The 20,204-nt window shown below is 38.1% G+C and overlaps 1 protein-coding gene across 2 annotated transcripts; it reads right to left on the reverse strand.

Moving 5' to 3' along the window:
* Positions 1-2,243: 2,243 nt before the first annotated feature.
* papolg (poly(A) polymerase gamma) lies at positions 2,244-18,575 on the reverse strand. 2 transcript variants are annotated; one of them, XM_015369993.1, is made up of 23 exons: positions 18,190-18,575; positions 15,953-16,111; positions 14,187-14,253; positions 14,037-14,118; positions 13,250-13,359; positions 13,069-13,122; positions 12,108-12,219; positions 11,932-12,021; positions 11,701-11,839; positions 11,505-11,577; positions 9,116-9,236; positions 8,954-9,038; positions 7,758-7,811; positions 7,249-7,368; positions 7,049-7,158; positions 6,320-6,441; positions 5,926-6,229; positions 5,593-5,795; positions 5,418-5,501; positions 4,706-4,765; positions 4,515-4,618; positions 4,314-4,414; positions 2,244-4,147 (listed from the first exon to the last, which is right to left on the reverse strand). In XM_015369993.1, exons 1-23 carry the CDS (start codon positions 18,204-18,206, stop codon positions 3,972-3,974), a joined length of 2,547 nt encoding a protein of 848 aa, XP_015225479.1. In that variant the 5' UTR covers positions 18,207-18,575; the 3' UTR covers positions 2,244-3,971. The 2 variants fall into 2 exon arrangements, with proteins under 2 accessions (XP_015225479.1, XP_015225478.1); XM_015369992.1 differs by having other exon boundaries at positions 5,418-5,504.
* Between the last annotated feature and the right edge of the window lie 1,629 nt (positions 18,576-20,204).

Raw genomic sequence — 20,204 nt, forward strand, 5'->3', positions numbered from 1 at the left:
GCTAACCAGCCAATGGGGAGGAGGAACAGCTCGAATCACTTCCGCATCTCGAAGCAGCTGGTGACGAAACGCACTGCAATATCGCCCTGTTGCGATTTAAAATAGCAGAGAAATATATGCAAAATAAAAAGGACCTAGGTTTATTTTTGTTCTGGATTTCTCGTGATACTATAGGTATAGACGCGCTGATATGGTTTTAAAACGCAAACTAATTAAAATAGAGAGAATCCGTTTTTGTTGTAAATAGAGTCCCTGAGAGGCGTTGCCAGAATTTTTATTTTTTATAAGGGTGGCCAGGCAATAAGTGGCCGAAAGTGGATCGACACCAGAACCTCACGGTCAATCTACACTGTTCCAACAGGAAAATTAACGAGCAAAACATTTATATTTTCTAAATAAAAAGTAACTATACTTTCCTACAGTCTTTGCTAGATGTAAACATTCTGCATAACATTTATATTTACAAGCACTAATATCTACAGAAATTGATTATTTGATCATTTTTATTTATCTTTGATTTCTCTAAAGACTCCTAGATGACTTGCAGAGACACATATTTTATCTTTACCCCATATAACACAAAATCTAGCTTTGAAAAGAGCATGAATTCTGTAGTTATCTTTGTTGTTAGTATATTGATGTGTATAATTAACCAAAAAAATAAAAGAATGTTTCGAATATTCCACTAGAGTATTACTATTGCAACCATCTGAATTAGAGGGAAAAAAATGGTCAGGGTGGCCAATGATTGGCTGGCCCCCCATCTAGCTCCACCCTGTGTATAACCAGTTAAAATGATGAAATTATATTTTAAGTTTCAGCGCTCAACTATAAAATCTGGAGAAAAAAATACACCAGAGACAATACACGTATTTAAAAAAAGCATGATATTTGTTGATAAAAACATTTTATCAACAAATTTTTAGGGGAGCAGTCTTGATTAAAAGCAATCTTTTAATTTTTATAATAAAACAGTGATCTTTAATTGATATCATTTTTTATTTTTCGAAAACAGATATGACTAGAATATATAAATTTAAGGAGCAGCCTAAATACCACAGATCTACAGTATATTTCCAACTTCCTAACAAAAAATAATTTATACTCTGATGCCTGAAATCAGTACACAGAATAATGCTTTAGCATTTTGGGTTTTGACCCTAGGTAGCTGTCTCAGTTTTTTATAACCCATATGAAAATTCCAAGCAATTAATAGCTTTAGAGGTCTAATTGATAAATGACAAAGTTCAAAGTTGTTTGACACCAGTATTCATCTTTCTGCATTATAACAGCTCCTGATGTTTTTTATAGAATCAAGGTGAACAAAAAGCATAACAAGGACCAAGAACATCACCTCGAACATCTCTCCAAAGCAAAAGAGAGTGGTGGGAGCTATGCCGTAGTGATGCTTATCCCCGTTTCTGCTTTTCAGTGGGAAGCTGATCATAGCTTATAGGAAGACAAGAAGATGTTAAATACAGGAACATCTATTAGAGGCAACAGAGGACTTTAGTCTGGGTAGTTCCTCTCGAGCAGAACCACCCTGCATGCAACAGATCTATAATATAGGAGCTTTAAAATAAATTAAAATTACTTTTATAACTACCTTTCATTAACACACACTTAACATAGAAAAATAGACATGTCACTCATTTCAGAAAGTGAAACCATTAATTGGTCCACTATTAAATGATCAATTTGATAATTGAGGCTGAGATAAACCATATTTTTTCCAGGAAATGTGTGCTGATTGTGATCCTTTCCCCGTCCCTGCTGGATGTGTCTTTGTCACGTCATCATAAGTTTTAGCCATGTTGTTTCTGTGTTAAGTATCTTGTGGCCGAATATTCGGAGCATCCCCAACCCAAATACTAAAACTAAAATAAAACAAAGTACAGGTAAACTCAATACCACAGTTGATTCAGGGCATTTTGGGATCATTATTCTGTTAATTTGAGAAAAATACTGAAATAGTTTGTATAATGCACTAGTTAGATAGCATAATACTGCCACCACCATGCTTACCAACAAATGACTGTTTGGCTTGAAGAAAATATTTTAATACTAGCTCACAAATTTCACCACTTTTTTACTTGTCAAATCACGGTTTGAACAGTTCTAAAAAACAAAACAAACAAAAGAACAAATGTTAAAATATTAGGAATGAAACATTAAATGTGCGAACCGTAATGCACCGAAAAACAAAAAATTCAGACACTTATGTTCTTTTTTTTTAGGGGTTTAATGGATGTATGATTCATTTAAAGGAAGTGGTAAACACATACAAAAATACCCTTTCATAACATTTTAGAAACAAACATCTAAATGACTTGTGTTAAATGCTTCTTAACTGCAGAGAACAAACAGAGTGGTGCAGATTTAATTCAAAATGAACTAGCTGCTATGAATGCCATTAAAACAAAAGATCACATGGTACAAATATGTATATATAAATAATGTGATAAGAAACCGCCGATAATGACCAAGATGTCTGGATGATTTTGAAAAAAAAAAAAAAAAAAAAAAGAGGTACTAGTTTACATTTTAGTTTGGGAAACTGAGCCTGGAAAAAAAAATGAAGATAGTGGTAGCATCACTCTACAAATCCAAACACAAAGCCACTCAGCTTCTGCAGGAGGAGGTGGTGGAAATGAAGTCATCTCCACACGCCTCACTGCCTCCCATCAACACCCCACACAACCTGTGGACCCAGATGAGTTCTAAGAACCTCCACAGGAGGCGCAGAGGGTTAGCACCCAAAACAAAGGGAATATTCTCTCTTGCACATCAACACAGCCATCGTTAAATGCTTGCACACATTCAACCATACATGCATGCATACACACAAAACTCCTCAAAGAACAAAACAACCACAGACTTGCCAACTGGGCTCGGTTTGATCAAAAATAATTTCTACAGTGAGATTTGGTTGAAGGTTTGTGGTAGGAGAGGGATTTGTTGGGATTAATCCTGTAAAGTTCTCAAATTAGCTGTCAGTCAAAGAGAGAAATGCCAAACTGGTAAATAAACACATTGCTGACCTTACCTGCCGATCTTTAGGGAGAAAACTCGCCGAACAAGTGGAGGAATGAGCTGAAAACCACGGACAGACACGGTACAGTGCTCTGGCATCGCTCTGCTGTGATGTGACAAAAAACAAAAACAGTCCTGTTGTAAAGGATGGTTTTCCTAGCTCTTACCAGCTCCTGAGGGGCACCAATGGTGGCAGCAACCAACTGCAAACTGGACACTAATCTAGGCGAGTCCAGCCTATCAGGTCCATAAAGGCCAGGGGTGCATTTTAATAAAAAGAAGAAACAGGCAAACCCTCAAAGAACTCTGCCTGCAACTGGATCTGAACTCATACAATGACAACACAAAGGTCTGGGGATGGAGACAATTTGTTGGTACAAGCAGTGAAAACAAAGAAACAAACAAAAAAAAAAAATAAATTTTTTAAACTTTTTCTTTTTTAGATAAAACTACAATAGAATAATCAAAAGCCTTAAGGATCTTCTGCTTTTTTTAAAGACAAAAAGTTATGTACATCAACATTTACAGTACAGGTATATCTGTGTGGAGGAATTGGTGAAGAATGTCCAAACATCTGCTCTCTCTCCAGCAGTGTTAATAAGAAGCGGATATTTTTTTTAAAATTCAACTGGGAAAAAAAAAAAGAAAAAGGTATATGACATAAAGATCAGCCGGTCTCCCACTTTTAAACACAGATGGAAAAGGAAGAGGAGTAAAAAACTGCTGCTGTAGTTCTCGTGTCATGTCTCTGTGACTGAGTGGGACAGCACTGGCTAGGTCGCAGATCCACGGGAAGAAAATCTGTAATCTCTGAAAGATCTGAGCTGAGGTTTCTGTCCTGCTGCGTCACGGTTCAAAAAGAGCGACCCGAAATCGTCCCCTTTGTGTTTGGCTTGATCGTAGAGGCCCACTGCTGCGCGGGTACGGAGGCAGTCTGTTCAGGCTATGTGAATCCGAGCTTTCTCTGTTTCCTTCAGCCTCTTGGCTTGCTCCTCTACAGACGGAGAGTGGGGTCTTTTTGAGGCCGCTCCGTTCAGAGGGTCAACAACGCGGCTCACCAGAGTGGGGATGGAGCTTCCAACAGGGGGCACCGTGTGTTTGGGTGCTGCATGTTCTACAAAGGCACAAATATATCCGATTTAGTCACATCAGCTTTTAAAATGGGGTCCTGGATGTTATTCTTTATTCCTGACAAGGTATACTTTCGGCAACAAAACAGTTTAGTAACTATGGCTTTAGTGTCTCCTCAATAGTCCCTTTAAAGGACTAAATGGACTCACTTGAGCCGATGACGGGAATGGACATGCCCTTTTCCTCGCTGGCAGTAGGAGCATCTGGGGTGGGAGCGCTCTCAAACACTGGGGCCTTGGGAGGCGTGATGCTGCTCAAACACATTAACACAAAAAACACAATCTCAATCAGTTCGCTGTGTTCTACAGGCAAACCTGTGGCAATCGGAAAACCTTGAATCTGGAACGTACTTGTGGCGGTTGAGGGCCAGTTTAATGGAATTTTTTACAACACGACAGCTGTTGCTGGCTGGCAGAGGAGATGAGGCGTCGGGTAGCTCCATACTTGGAAGTCTCTGATGTGGAAAACAAAAAAAGTATTTAAAAAAAACTGATTAAAATAAACAAAACATTTAACAGACTTAACACTCCAACTTAAGTACCTGTGTTCTTGAGGTATCGGTTGTTGGAATGGGCTTCACCTTTGAGCCAGACAGAGGGGGCTAAGAGAGAAAAGAAAGACTTAATAACTCAACCCGACTTCATCCGAGTCCCTGCAGATTTCTCATGCCCAAATTTCTGGTTTTCAAGGCTGAGATTAGCAAAGCCTCATTATATACACAGATCATTAAGATCAATATTAGCCCTCTAAAAAAGAAATGAATAAAAATCAAAGTGCGGAAATATCAGTGGACATATTCAAAAATGGGTGATAACAAATAAGCAGATTGATGCAAAGATTTATTGTAAGAACTAGTTTAAAATGAACCAGGTATGAATGGAATGGAGGCATGTTTTCACAGCAAAAGCTGATATAAAAGTAAAAAATGTGTCGAATTAATGTGTTTGGCCTTAATTTGATTTTGTTAATAATCTCTAAAAGATCTGAGCTGAGGTATCTGTCCAGCTGCACTTGAAGTAAAGATAATTAAGTTGTTTTCCTATTTTAAATGTAAATAATCTTAATCCAAAAAAAGTTATAGTTGGGTTAAATGGACAGATTGGTGAATAGATGGAAAGTAAGGAAGGACTTATTGATACAACATAAGAGAAGGAACAAGTCTAGAAATACATGTATTTATTTCATATTCTAATTTCTGTATTCTCCATCTATTCCAGAATCCAGAAATGAACAGAAAATGTATAAACACTCACAGTGCTGGGTGCTTCTCCATGTGGACTGCAGTCAGAGGATGGTGGGTATGGCTCTTTGAACGAGGAGTCATCACTGGACACCACCTGCTGCAAAAACACACAGCCAGTTTGCTTTGTTTCTACTCCAGCAGCAGGGCAATGTACTTTAGATCTGCAGAGCTTAGAGCTTTCTTACGTCCGAGTCTTTGAGCCTCTTGGCCAGGTCTTCCTGCGTGGGGGAGTGTGGTCTCTTGGCAGAAGCGCTGTGGGTGGGCTCCTCGAGGCCGTTTGGCTCCTCTTTAGGGCTGCTGGCAGCACTGGGCTTTTCGCTCCCACTCAGGACTGAGCTGATGGAGGCGCTGGCTGGTGGAGAGGCAGGCTTTGCTTTAACTAAGGCCTCTGTGGAACGTGAAGAGATGCCATAATGCATTTCATGTTTGACTAGAAAAACCCAATTCCTTCAGAACAATAAAATGACATGATATGAGCGAAAGCAGCGTAGAAGTTAATCAGTGACATTTTAACTCACTTGAGAGAGCGACAGACTTGTCCTGTTCTGTAGCAGCGGGTGCAGCTGTGCTCGATGTTGCTGCGGCTGCGCCTGTCGGCAGCACGGCAGCAGCTGCTGCTGCGCTCGATGCTGGGGAGGTCTCCACAAAAAGCTGTTTTGGAGGACTTACTCCATCTTCTGCGTCTGATACAGGTTTAGGCGGTTTGTTGGTAGGGGAGCTAAAGGGAGTTCCTGAGTCTGTGGAGCTGTCCAGGTGACTGCTGTCCAGGGAGAGCCGCTTTGAACTTCCACCGTTTGAGCTTCTGTTCAATTCTGCTATGCTCTGTGGAGGAATGGGGACATAAATAAAGAGCCACTTAAAAAAAAAACAACATATGTATATATACATAAAAATAACCAAAGGAGAACAGACCCTTTTCTTCTTCTGCACCAGTTCTGGGGGGAGATACTGATGGAGTTGTTTCTTCTTCACATGTGTTGCTTCGATTTTCATCCCCTCTTTCAGCATGTTGATGTTATTAGCTTGTCTGTATACTATAGGAAAGAACATCAGCAATGACAAAAATCACTTCAGTTTGAGAAGATGTTTACTTTTACTCATTCTGGGTATCAATGTTGAAAATCTAGGGAAGTGATTAACACATAAAACTGCCATTACTTGAAATAAATAAAAAAATACAACAATGGATTGGTGCTGAGCTTCACCACCCCCTTATGACCACCACCGGATATTAGTTCAATCTGATTTATAATTCCGAATGAGTAAAGAGAGTTTACATTTGTATAAGGATAATGCTGATAATCAGGAACATACCATCAACCATCCAGGTTTAAAGTTCCACTGTGATTGTTCTGACCAATTCTCCAAAATAGGATAATTTTGACTTTGCTTAGATCAGATAAAATAATCCATAATAAATTCAGATTTTTGCACCCCAATTCTTCTTTATAATGCATTCAAGTTGTCTAGTTCATTATTATTACACTCAGGAAAATAGTTCAGTTTCAATAAATCATTAAAAGCACAAAATGAACCTACTAAAATAAACAATGCAGTTGGAATACTTGTGGACAGCTATGCAATTTAAACTAAACTAACTGACTGAATGAGAGCGATGTTTGTTACTGTAGGAGGACCTACCAGTGTCTGTGAAGGACTGGATGTCAAACGTAAGGTCAATGTTGACGCTCTCTGCATTCTCCACCTTCTTGAAGATGATCCCAATAAACCACATGGCAACAAAGTCGTTTCTGTCGCAGAAACACAAACTTTAATGGTATCCAAGAGGCAACATGTTACTCATGAGGCCGTTTTATTTGTACAAGGAGAGTTGGACTCACTCATTGCGGTTGTCTTTGGACCCAGGGAAGGACTGAGGGTTGACATGAGCCAGCGTAATGTACTCATTCCTCTCGAGGTTTCCCACGAGGACACGGATCTTTGACTCTACGAGACCAATCCTGGGAGGAAGCGTTGATGCAAAGTGAGGATTTTTGTTTACAACCCGGTTTTGTTTTTCGTAAATAAGCAAAATACTTCCAAAATACTATGTTTTGTTAAAAGAATAAACTTCAATCTGTAAAACAAAATTCTGGATGAAGAGAAGCAAAATACAGCAGCGAAACCTAACATCCAAACAACTCAAAGAATTTAGACCCGTTTAGCTGCAAATAAGGTAATGACTCATTCACTCACCCTACTTTGAAGCAGTATGCAAAAGTTGTTGAAATGGTCTAGTGAAAGCCTATGTGAATACATACTTCAAACAAACACTAAGCGGGTTTACTTTTTTTTTATTGCTGACAATTGAAGCCCTGTATCAAAAGCCTTTGCCCCCATTAACACTTACCATTCTAAGTGGTTTTCCTCGGTGGATGCACTGGCAGTGAGAACAATATAATGCCTGTCGAGACAAAACACAAGGTAACTCTTCACCTTTTTAAAACATTTTTTCCATCTCATTTCACCCACATGCTTTATACACAGAACAAAAAGCTAAGGTTTAGTGTGTCTGCACAGGTCTACACAACATCATCCACCATAACTAGAGCTAGACCAATAACCTACTGACAGCATTCAGCAGCCATGCCCTGAAGTCACAGAGCCAGATGTTTTTGCTATCCTGTTAGTTTGGTTGATGACGTTGTTATTATTCATTTGTTCAAATGTTTTATTGCATAACACTTCATGCAATTCTGTTGGTTTTATTTGGCAAAAAACATAGAAACTGCAGTATTGGCAACAAAAATCATTTGTTTCAGTACCTGGTTAAGGACTTAGCACCACTAAACATTAAACTATCATGTGGCAGTCATCCATGTTGAGTTCTGTTGAAATTTGTTAAACCAAAGTTCATACCTTAACAGGACAGCTACAACTCTTTGGGATATACCTCTTTACCAAATTTAGTCCTTGATTAGTCCTTACTGCTGTCAGTAGAACCTCTGCCCCCATCTCAAGCTGTAACATCTGACACGTTTTCCTCTATGACTGGTGCTCAGTTTCCACCAAATCTGATTAGCTTTCCTGCAGTTCTGAAGACAAGCATCCCTACAGCGTGATTCTGCAACAAATGTGTTTAACTAGGGGGATTGCCCAATATACGGTCAATTTTTAGCCAAACAATATTCAACATGGTTCTATTTAAGCACCACCTTCCACATGTTTATCATGTCTTTTGCTTTATTCTGATTCTCCTTTATCATCGTTTTCCTTTTTCCTGAAGACGGACTCTCCCATCTGAGCCGTGGCTCACTAAAGCTCCTCCTTCATCCCCACCCTCCACTTGCAAAAACGCATTTGAAATCAACGTTTCCTTCTTCCAGTTTGCAATCATGCACTTTTTTTTTTGCTGATTAACCATATAAAACTAAACCTGATAAATAAAACAGAGGTTATGATGAGGCTGATTATTTCTTTTATAATTTGGTTTTAATAATCGTCATTTGCCCAATCCTGTAAACTGCACATCTGCCTCCTGAATTTTCTTTTGTAAATCCACAGAGGCGGTTATGATTGATATACTTATAAAAAAGGAAGACCTACTTGTACTTCTGGAAAAAGTTGGGTGGTTCAAAGAGTTTTGGCCATTCTGCTTTTCCTTGAAGAATCTCATCTGTGACGCTGAGACCTGTTCATGACGAGCCAGAGAGGTTTAGTCACTGTGCAACACATCCAGAGGCCCTCCCTTCAAAAATCAGCCATTACCGTGTTTAAACTCCTCTGTCATGATGGTGCGTGTTGATGAGGAGACGTTGTAGGTGGAGTTCTGCTGGGGGTAGGCTGGCGTGATGATGGGCATCAGGTGGTATCTGTCAGAGGGGTTCACCTAAAAGAACAAAGAAGAGGAACAAGAGATGTTGGTTTCTGTTAGCAGATGAGAACTTATGCTAACTCAAACAGGCCTGCATAAACTGATCACCAGTTTGTTCTCCATGTGAGAAATTAAGGCAAAACTATAAAAAGACTTTAATGTCGTCAAAAACACAATTATCCTCAGTGGAAGTTTTTTTTTTAAATCAAAGTGTTTTTACTAGTGATATTAAATAAGTCATACATTAATCAGTTTGCATTTATTCAAATAGAGATTGCAGAGTAACAGCTGTGAAAGAAATAAACCACACACAAAAGTACAGAGGGAAGACAAAAGAGGATAAAAATGCAAGTCAAGCATAAAGAGGGTAGATAGCATGACAAATGAGCATCAAAAGGCAAATCTAAACATTATAGGCATTTATAGATCAAGCAAGAATTACAACTGGTTGTATAGAGTTTATTTTTAACAGTACAAAGATTACAGAAATAAAAAGAAATTCACAATTTTGTTTGTTTCCAATTACTTTCAATACAACTTTATTTCTCCAGCACTAAGTAGGCTGGATGTTTTTAATCATTTTATATTTATTTTGAACAAAAAATAATAGTATAAAAATAAAATCACTGATAGACTGACATACATTTGTTTCTATAGGAACAAAAAAAAATTACACAAGAGCTCGAAGAGTTTGAAAAAGCATTTATTTTAGGCAACAAAATGATTTATAAGTAAATCTCAGACATCATACAGAAAGTAATGGCTTACACTCTGACTGGGAGATAAAATATCCTGCAGCGCCCCCTGGTGTGTGTAAGTAACTATTGATTGTCTAGAATCTAAAATCAAAACCAGCCCCAAACCAGCAACTTTTAAAAAACTTCAGATATGATTACAAAGCATTACATCCAAATGAAAGGAGCTCAGAAAGGGGGACCTTGGTAAATCTGATTTTAGTTTTTTTTTGCCATATTAAATTACAAAAATGCAATTTTATATGAATTTCTTACATAGGAGTTTAATTCAAGCATTTAGTTCTGTTTGTTTGAGGATATTTGACTTATAGCTAATATGCACCTATAAATTAATATTTTGGAAAAACAAAAATATCAATATTAACCTACCGAAAAATATATCCATGCACTGTTACACTGCATTCAGTCAACACCTGGTTAGTGCATCAATGTGGCGTGGCCCAACAGCAGCCTTGAGGTAAGCTGAATTGTTGGGTTTGGTGTTTACAATTTTCCTCCTAATATTTCTGCACTGTTTCTCAACTAGGCTTGGGCCAGGCTGGCACTGGGGAGTGTTGGCCTAGTGGTTAGAGCAGTGTGCTTGTGCTCTGAGAAGGTTTTAAATACCCAGTTCAATTCCCACAGCCTGCTCTATGCGTCTCTGAGCAAGACCCTTAACCACACACTGCTCCCCGGGTGCCGCACAAACTGCTCTCCGAGGGGATGGGTTAAATGCAGAGGTAAATTTCCCCATTGTAAGATTAATAAAGTTAAATTATTATTACTATTTTTCTTCTACGCAGTTGTGTGTACCTTTGGCATCCTGGACCAGTACCAAGTGAAGCCAGAATTTCTATACAGAATATCAACAGATGGAAGTAAGAAGTGGTTGACTGTTGGCGTTAGAAATGGCTCGCTCATTCAACCCCCGATTTCAGGCAACCAAATAAAACACCAAATCTACTTTAGTCCGCACCGAGGACCATGAACCACTGATCAGCAGCACAGTTTTTTATAAATAAATCGCAGGAGAGATGCATTTGATATTCTTTGATTTAGGACTCACTTCCCATATTAAACATTTGCAGCCCATCTGTAATGTTTCTCTTGAAGGGCTGTCTCCAGCAGTGGAGACAGTAAATTCAATGGGCTGATTTAACACTCCTCTAGAGGATTTAAGTGTTTTTTTTTTAACATTAGGGCCCATTCATAAAACTTTAAAGGACTAAATGCTTGAAATGCCTCGCTCCATGTGTATATCTGAAATTTTTACCTTTTGGAACAAATTTACAAAAATGTGCAGCTTAATGTAAAGCAGATCAGCTACGTTCCAAATGTCTAGAAGTAGAGTTTGGCAACTAATAGGAATAAATTATGGAATATTAAGTGGTTGAGGGGTCTTTTCTGCAGTCCCTAGTAAAATGTAATGCATGTATAAAGAGTTAATTGATTTAAGTAGCAGTAAGAGCCCCTTGCCTAGCAAAATAAGACTCACATCTGGAGACTGGCCCTTAAAAAAATCCAGAAACAAACCCTTCTTCATACTCACTCTAGGATCCCAAACAGGTAAATTGAGATTACTGTCCTCAGGTTGTTTCAGTAGCACAGGATTCGGCCACTCCCTGAAGGGGGAGAAAAAACAAACTTGGTAAACAGATGCATGCATGCTGAAATACAAAAATTAACACAAGGTATGATTTGTAGTGCTGCCACTAATTTAGTTTAGGATGCTAAGGGAAACGCACCATTTGGAGAAAACCAAGAAGAACTTATGGACAAGTGTGGCAGCTACAGCGTTGGGGTAGAGCTGACAGGTCCTGGCCACCAACATGGCCCACGACACTCCACCAAGAAAGCCCAGGATATTGGAATAGATTCCTCGCCCTGCAATCACATAAAACCCCACAGACTCAGGAGGACAAATGTTTTTAAGTGAGACCACTTAAACAGCAGGTGTGGATTTCAGCAGAACTTACGTTTCGCCCACAGTTTGATGGCCCTCAGTGTCAACCTGAAGTTCTCTTTGTTTGGCACCAGGTATAAAATTTCATCAGTTACTCGACAACCTACAACAAAACACAAAGTCTTATAAAGCTGCAGGCTCAGAGCACCGGGATCCCAGTTAAGATTTAATATCAGCTGCTTTGCGCACCGTTTAGGCTTCGGATGCAGCGAATGTCCAAGTTTTTCAGGATGGAGTCCCCCCTCAGGTCCAGGTTGTCTGGGATGGACTGTAAGGCCAATCTGGCAAAGAGCAGGTCAATCTGCAACATGCAGACAAATGATTAAAACCCACAGATCAAACTTTACAAGCAGCTCATTTAATGTATATGAAGTTACAGGAAACAAATGAATAAACTACAAGCTAGACCTAAAAATACATACAAGACAAAATAAAAAAAGTTACTTTGAATGTTATGATTGAAAACTAGAAGGATATCAAATGAATCCATTGTTTCAAAAACAAGGACAAAGGGCATATAGGAAGATAAGTATTTTGTCTGAAACATTATTGTTATAAGTTATGACCAGGGTCACCTGAAGCTACAGAGATTATTTAATTACACAGAGTAAACTTTTAAAGCAGACAGCTTCCATTGAGAGAGAATATATTCCCTCTTGTTTGCATTCCTGGGCTCTTTTACCATGGACCAAATAAACTAAATGCTAAGCTAAACTGAACAAACTCTTCTTCCATGGAAGCAAGAGCAAAAGCTGATAAGTAGGAACAAATCCTTGAATTTACATAACAGTTGTCAGGTGCTTCTCACATCAGACGTCAACAATTCTAAAAGTTCTCAAGAAAAACAAACAAAACTACAGAAAGTTCAAGTACATCAAACTGGATCTTAAATTAACTATAAAGTATTAACAGAATGTCTAAACTGCTTTGGTCGCTACTCTTCCTGGGCGTCTATAAATATACAACTTTTCTTGCAGCTAATGCTAATAATGTATCTCTCAATTTTCATCTCTCAAAGCGGATAAACAGGTTCGTTGCAGACGTTTATTAGGTTACTCAATCATCTGCACGCATGCTCCACACGTGCAGCTTGATCTGTTATTGTTTGCATCGGGATTCAGATGCGGAAAAACAGGTATTGGTGGCTCACCTCAATCCCATCAAATTTGAATTTAATCACCGGTACAAAAGCATCCTCTACAGCCTGCAGAGAGAAGAACAAGAAAGAAAAAAAGCAGTGTAAAAATAATTTAAAAGGATAAAAAAAAAAAAAAAAAAGGAATACCACACCTTTAAGCCTGTTTTTCAATAAAAGTGTTGATAACCCTTACCCTTAAGTCTTTGATCTCTTCATGTTGTTTCAATTTCTCAAAGAAAGACTGGAAAAAGTCAGTTCTTTCTACATGACGTGGAGCCACACACAAGGCATCAATATCAGCTCCTACAACAAGCACATCACAATTATACAGGTATATATATATATATATATATATATATATATATATATATTTATATACACAAGTATGCTAAATTACTTACAACCAGAGATTGACCGATACAGATTATTTGAATTATTTTAAAAGAAAAAAGGAACATTTATAGACAAATCAAAACATTGGAGGGAGCAGCATCGCAGGTCACTCATGTAATCTCAAGGCATGACTGCTGAAACCCCTAATGAATCAGCCAAACCATCCATCTATCAACCGATATGAGAAAATAATCTTTATGTCCTTTTATTTGTAGTTTTGAATTAATATATTGAACCTCTTTCCATTTTCTATTCCAGGCAGATTCAGACTAAAGCGCCCTGCTCATAGTCAACAAGGTTCTGTCCTCACCCTGACAACACAAGCCCACGAGGACCAGAGAAAGTAACAACACAGTTCAGGGTTTTTCTATTGAGCAGACACATTGAACTTAAAAAAAAAAAGAAAATGGCAAAATACACTTTTTTTAATGACTGTGGTTCAAAGCTCCATGACGGGTCAGAATTTTTTTCCCTAAAACCTCACAATAAGATGCACTTACAAAAAGAACAAAAGAGGCTTAAAACATGAAAACATCACAGCAAGGTGTCCAGTTCCAGGCGGCATAATATGATTGAACAGAACATACCTTTCGTGTGCACTCCAAGTCTGTACGACCCAAATGTAAATATCTTTCCTCCAACACAACTAATGGCCGATGGTGGTAGATTCTGCAAGACAGAAGTTATTAGTGATGTGAACCAGTGGCAGACTTACAAGAAAGTGCAGACAAACATACCTTTAATTCACTGATCTCTGCGATCCATTCTTTAACCAAGTTATTCAGCTTCCCAAGAACAGCAAGTCTGAAAGAAGAGACAGGAATTTTACCGTGTGCAAATGAATAAGTGCTCTTCTACCAAACAGGTAGCTGGAATAACTTACATTTTAGTTCGGCCTTCTGAATGACAGAGCAAACTGCTGTGATTATGAGTTTTTGCATCCATCTGTACTCATGGGTTGCCCAGAACTATTCAGAGGGACCTATGAGAACCCCACACTCCAACAATCTACCCCCTCAGCACTGATATAATTTAGTAAAGTAACCTTATCCAGAAATAAGCCAAATTTATTCACATTAAATTAGGATAATGAAGAAGAGAAGAACAACATGACCACCAGTTATATTATCATCCTTATTAATGCTGGTTCTTAATTAAACTGTGCTTTGTTCTGGAAACAGGTTGGCCTTTTTTTCTTTGATTAGACTTTTAATCATACTGGTTGCTTTAAATTCATTTAAGGAACATATTATTTAAAACCTAGGGCTCAACTTGAAAAATAAATAAGGAGTGATAGTTAAACAACAAATTATCAAGAGAATTTGTGTTTCTCAGATATAGAGATTCCTTCTCGGCAAGCAAATTGACAGAGTCAACTGCTTGACCATTTTTATACTAAAATCAACATAACCATAAAGTTTGTATCAGCAGAACTGGTGAGTATACTATTGACTAGTTATACCCCAAAAGCTAGCTTCCATTTATCCGAGTTATGGAGGAAAAACAGGTGAAGTGCTCTCTCCAGGAGAGAGCAAGGGATGTAAACAATGGAGCCCTCCTCTGCAGTTACACTAGTTTAAACCTGAGTCAAAATGTGGACATCTAGGTTGATAGATCAATCAGGACTACAAGAAAGCGATCCTGGGTATGAATGGAAGAAATAAACCTCAGAGAGAAGTTAAGGAGGGAGCTCTGAATAGAGCCACTGTTGATCACACAAGGAATAAACTCCAGGGCAGGTTCAAGGCTTCAATACACAACCATCCATGTAAACCAACATTTAAGGTCAATAAAAAGTGACTAGTTAACCTAATATGAAGGTCTTTAGATCGTGGGAGAAACCAAAGGTTTCTCCAGAACGTTGTCAACTTTCACAGATGTCACCTCTAACAGCTTTACCCAACATAAATATCATCCCAAAGCCTTTAATACGTTTTCCTTTTCTTTAAACAGTTTTCATATTTTTTAATATAGGCCTTTACAAATTCTCTGAGCTTGTTAAGACATACTGCACAGACTCAAATTGCGGATTTGCTTCATAGCTGCCCCAGTTTTTAGATTGTCTTTATTTCTGATAGCTTTTTTTCCCCACAATCTGTCCCTTTCAAGTGTGGATTTTTTTTTTTTTTATTTGTGTGGCATGGAGACAGAACATAAAAAATCTCCACAGATTTGACCACACTGCGTAGACAGAGCCTCTTTATACGCAGTCAGTGTGAGATGGGAAAAAAAAAAATCAGATCAGAGGAAAAAAATTAAAGGTGTTTGCAACCAGTTTGACCCGGGCTTTATGCACAAATCTAATACACTAATTAGATAACCTATTCAGTTAAACTAAAAAATAAAGATGGACATATTAAAGAATATGAAGAAAGTTTCTAAAAGTCATAAAAAGTGATATAAATGAACTTCACACGTGAATAATTATTCTGTGCTACTGTGGAATCTGTCAGGAGCGCTGATTTATTTGGTTTACAGTAGCTACACACACTGGAATTCTCACCTGTGGTTAAGCTCCTCCTCATCCTCAAAGACACCAAAAGGTTTCATTGCATCACAGAGCTTCTTGGTGTACAAGTGGTCTATTTCTCTTGGGGGAGCCAAGCTTATGGCAGAGGTGATGCCATAGTGTTTCTGAGGCTGCTGCCCACCAGGCATTGTACTGCAAGGAGAAAACAAAAAACAAAATAAGGACATGTTTAGCCTGGCAGATTTTTGGCCTTTAAATTGCAGTAAACCTCTTTTCTGTAGGGGGATTAGATAAGAAAACATGTGATAAAAACAAACAATAGACGTATTTTAAGCGTGATTTTATTTAGCATTTTTTGACAAACAGCCCTGCTTAATGGAAAGTTGGAGACAATTGATGGGCGCCTTGTAAGAGATAATATTGGTTCATAATTTTTTCTTTGCTTATTCAAAATGTGTGTTACTTTGATGAACATTGACACTTGTTTCAGACGTAGGGATGGACCAATACATCCGCCTTCAAATAGTTTGACCCATTACAGAATTTTTTTCTTGCATCATTAGTTCATTAATATCGGTGCATTAAATTGCACAAATCCTGTGAATCGCTGCTTTGTCCATTTCCTATTCATTGCCTTTTTTCCCAATGATTTGTATCTTTTTATTTATTTTTTTTTTTTATATAGAGACTTGTGGGTCATTTTTATCATGTGAATGAGAGGAAACAATAAGCCTCACTCCAAATATTGGGCAGCATACATCAGGGACCTGTTAGAATAATGTCATAACCGGTATCAGCCTTAAAAAAAAAACTGTATTGGTTATTCCCCTTCGCAACTAGTAAAACAGTGATTTAATGTGAGACCCTCTCCAATATTTAGACAACTTTCTGTGTTGATTTTTTTTTTATAAATGCCAGTCCTTATGAAACATCAATTAGAATCAGTCATAAAATTGAATGACTAATACATTATGGCATATTTGGCCTTTTCACTTTAAATGGATATGTTATCAGTAAACCTGCAGCTCAAGTTTAGTAGAATTTAAATTAGTCGTCTGTTAAGTACCCACATACAAAGATTCAACTGGTTATCTTGAGCAAGCAAAGTCCATTTTCAATTGAAAAAAGTCAAATTTTCTCAATTCACTGAAGAATCTGAGCACAATTTTCCCTGCAACAATAAAACGTTACTGTTTAAATCCTAATTGCCTAAAGCAACTTACTAGATCTAAGCTTAAATTAATATATATTACAAAATACATCAGATTAATTTTGAGTAATGTATTCAATGTAAGGTTTTAAAGCATCAGTTAAAACATTTCCCTCTTAAAAGTTTGATAAAAAAAATACTTTATGTTGTGACAACGTCCACAACTGTCACTGTAAATTGAGCTTTAGCAGTCAACCAAAGAAGGTTGAATTTAAAGTGACGCAAAAGTATTAAGTTCTTTTTTTTTATCATTCTGCTTTAAGTAAACGGGAAGTTAGTACTAGAAATTAATTGTTCTGCCATACAACTACAATCTGCTATTCAAGCTGAATTAGTGGACACTAATTAACATTTTGTGTTTTAAAATACGGCAGTTTTAATTCGAAACCTCCCCACGCGATATAGGTATAATTTAGGTTATTGTCAAAAACCCTACCCACCTATGTAGACATTATAAAATGCGTAAAAATAACTGATAGGGATCATTTGTTTTGGCACATTTTTTCACTTTAGCAGATACTAAGTGTTTAACGTTTGAAGGCTGTTAGCCAGTTGAGCAGATTCAGATGCATTGCCGGCTAACTCAAACTGTCTACTGACAGCGACCTGCGTAATTAGCTCTACTTTTCAAACAAGCGTGTACAACTTAAATTTAGTATAATTCAAAAGTTCGGAGCGACTTTACCGAAATAAATGGGAAATAAATTACAAGTGTGTCAACTGGATCATCGACCAGGTTGCTAGCACACAGGCTACAAACAGGTTGGAATGGCTAACAAATTAGCTAATTTACTAGCTTGGCAAGTTTTTAGTTAGCTGATACGGAGCGATGGTTCAACTAACTACCCTCTTTCTGGTCTAAGACATTAAGAATTCACGTTTGGTGAAAGAAAAACTCCAAGGTGAATTTTCAAAAGTTTAGAAACAACAAAGAAGCTAGCTAACGGCGGCTGCAGGCCTTGTTGTGACAGCTGGCTAACATTAGCCTTTAGCCTATTCTTCATGAAGGCGAGCAGAAGCCCCGCTCTGAAGCAGAAAACCTTCTCCATGCTGAACTTACCTTGACATTTCTTTCATGACCCTCTAAAAAACTTGCACTAATTGTTCAATTTTAAATCCGTAAAAAAAAGAAAATAAGAAAGTCAGTCAGTGGGAATGACAACAGCCTCGACCTGATTTCAACAATGGTCACTTTCCAGGGAACAGTTCAAACCTTCCCTCTGAACCGGAATCACAACGGGAGCTAACGAATCCGCTCATAATCCCCAAAGAGCATCCATATCTACTTTATCTTCCAAGTCAAAGAGAATTTTCGGAGATGAGCCGAGCCGAGCACGCTTTTAAGTGCTGTTGTGGGTTGTTTTGAGATTGCAAACAACAAATGTAACGGCGTTTGTTGGCCGACGTCTGGGTGAACCACGCCGAACCACCGCCGTCAGGAGGCGCCGCCTCGTTGAGGGCCACAAATCACGTGACCGCGGCGCATCGACGCAGTTATGCAATGAGCAAAGTAATGCTTAGAAAACATTTAAGAATTAGAGGTTAATTAGAATTAGACTTCCCAGCACTACTCGTGAAAAATATAGATTTTTTTAATAGATGCGTCAGCCAACGTGATACTTATTTGTTAGGTCTTCCCTTGTATATTAAAACTGATGAAGGGATATTTTACTAACATGTTTTTCTTTACAATTAATTTATTTATTCTTCAGGAAAAATAAAAAGCTGTTTTAATGAAAGACAACAAAAATCGCAAACAGATGTGTCCCAAGTATGCCAGGCCTTTGAAGCAGGGGCAGAGCTAGATGGGGGGCCAGGGATGGCCATGGCCACCCTTAGCCAATCATTGGCCACCCCTGTGGCCACCCCTACCATTTGTTTCCTCTGGTACAGACTAGAAATGTTTAAATATATGTGTCTATTTGTTAGCAAAGGCTGTAGGAAAGTATAGTTAGTCTTTATTTAGAAAATTTGGTGCCGATCCTCTTTCAGCAACCCCTCAGTGTACATTGGTTATTGCCTGGCCACCCTTATAAAAAATTTCTGGCTACGCCTCTGCTTTGAAGACCGGAAGGGGTAATCTGTAAATTGGGATAGTCTAGCCCGGAAGTCTTCAACAGGGGATCCGCGACCTCTAGGGGGTCCCTGGAGCGACCTCTAGGGGGTCCCTGGAGCTACTGCATGGAAAATTTTGGTTGATTAGACTTTTTTTTTTATATTAACCGCTGCAATTTTTTACACTAATTGAAATATCTTTAAATCCACATTAACATGAATTCAACACACTGTAGTAAAGAGATAAATGGAGGCAGAAGATGTCTTTCAGTCATCAATATACACATTCAGCGACACACAGGAGCTCTTTCAAGCTGGGCACGGTTTCATTCACAACACCTGTCCCATCAACCAGGAATCAGGAATACTTTAATAATCCCAGGGAGAAACTACTTTTGTTACATTACTCCATCTGTAATAGAGAGACTATAGGTCCAGTTTGATAAAACACAATTTCATACAGAATATATAATTAGGGGGTCCCCGCTCCATCTCGCCATCAGTTTGGGGGTCCTTGGCCTGGAAAATGTTAAAGACCCCTTGTCTAGCCCAGTGGTCTGCAAACAGTCGCTTTGGAGCCACAAGTTGACACTTGTAAATTACTCTTCATCACTATATTTTGAAACAGAAATAAAAAAAAAAAATGTATCCAAAACCAATGGACTCTAAATAAAACAGAAATAGATTTTTTATCCTTTTAAATGCTTCATTGGGATTGCAGCAACCCGTTTAAAAGGTATTTATTCTCTTTTCGCAAGATATTTTATTCTTTCTAAAGCTTATGAAATGGCATGTTGATCAGGTCTATTTAAAAATTATTTGGTACATATCTCTTTAAAAACAGTCACATAATGTTTGCGGCTCAAATGAGTCTTTGTTAAATGGACTGAATGTAAAAATTGCTCTTTGGATTGTAAAGGTAGCCTATCCTTCAGCAGCAGTCCTGCGCTCTTACCTCAGCTTGACTTTAGTTGCCAAGCAACCCTGATAGCAGAAGGCCCAAAACTAAGAAGTCTCATA

Source organism: Cyprinodon variegatus, unplaced genomic scaffold (genome assembly GCF_000732505.1).
Source record: "Cyprinodon variegatus isolate N-32 unplaced genomic scaffold, C_variegatus-1.0 Scaffold40, whole genome shotgun sequence".
In the NCBI taxonomy this organism is placed as follows: domain Eukaryota; kingdom Metazoa; phylum Chordata; class Actinopteri; order Cyprinodontiformes; family Cyprinodontidae; genus Cyprinodon; species Cyprinodon variegatus.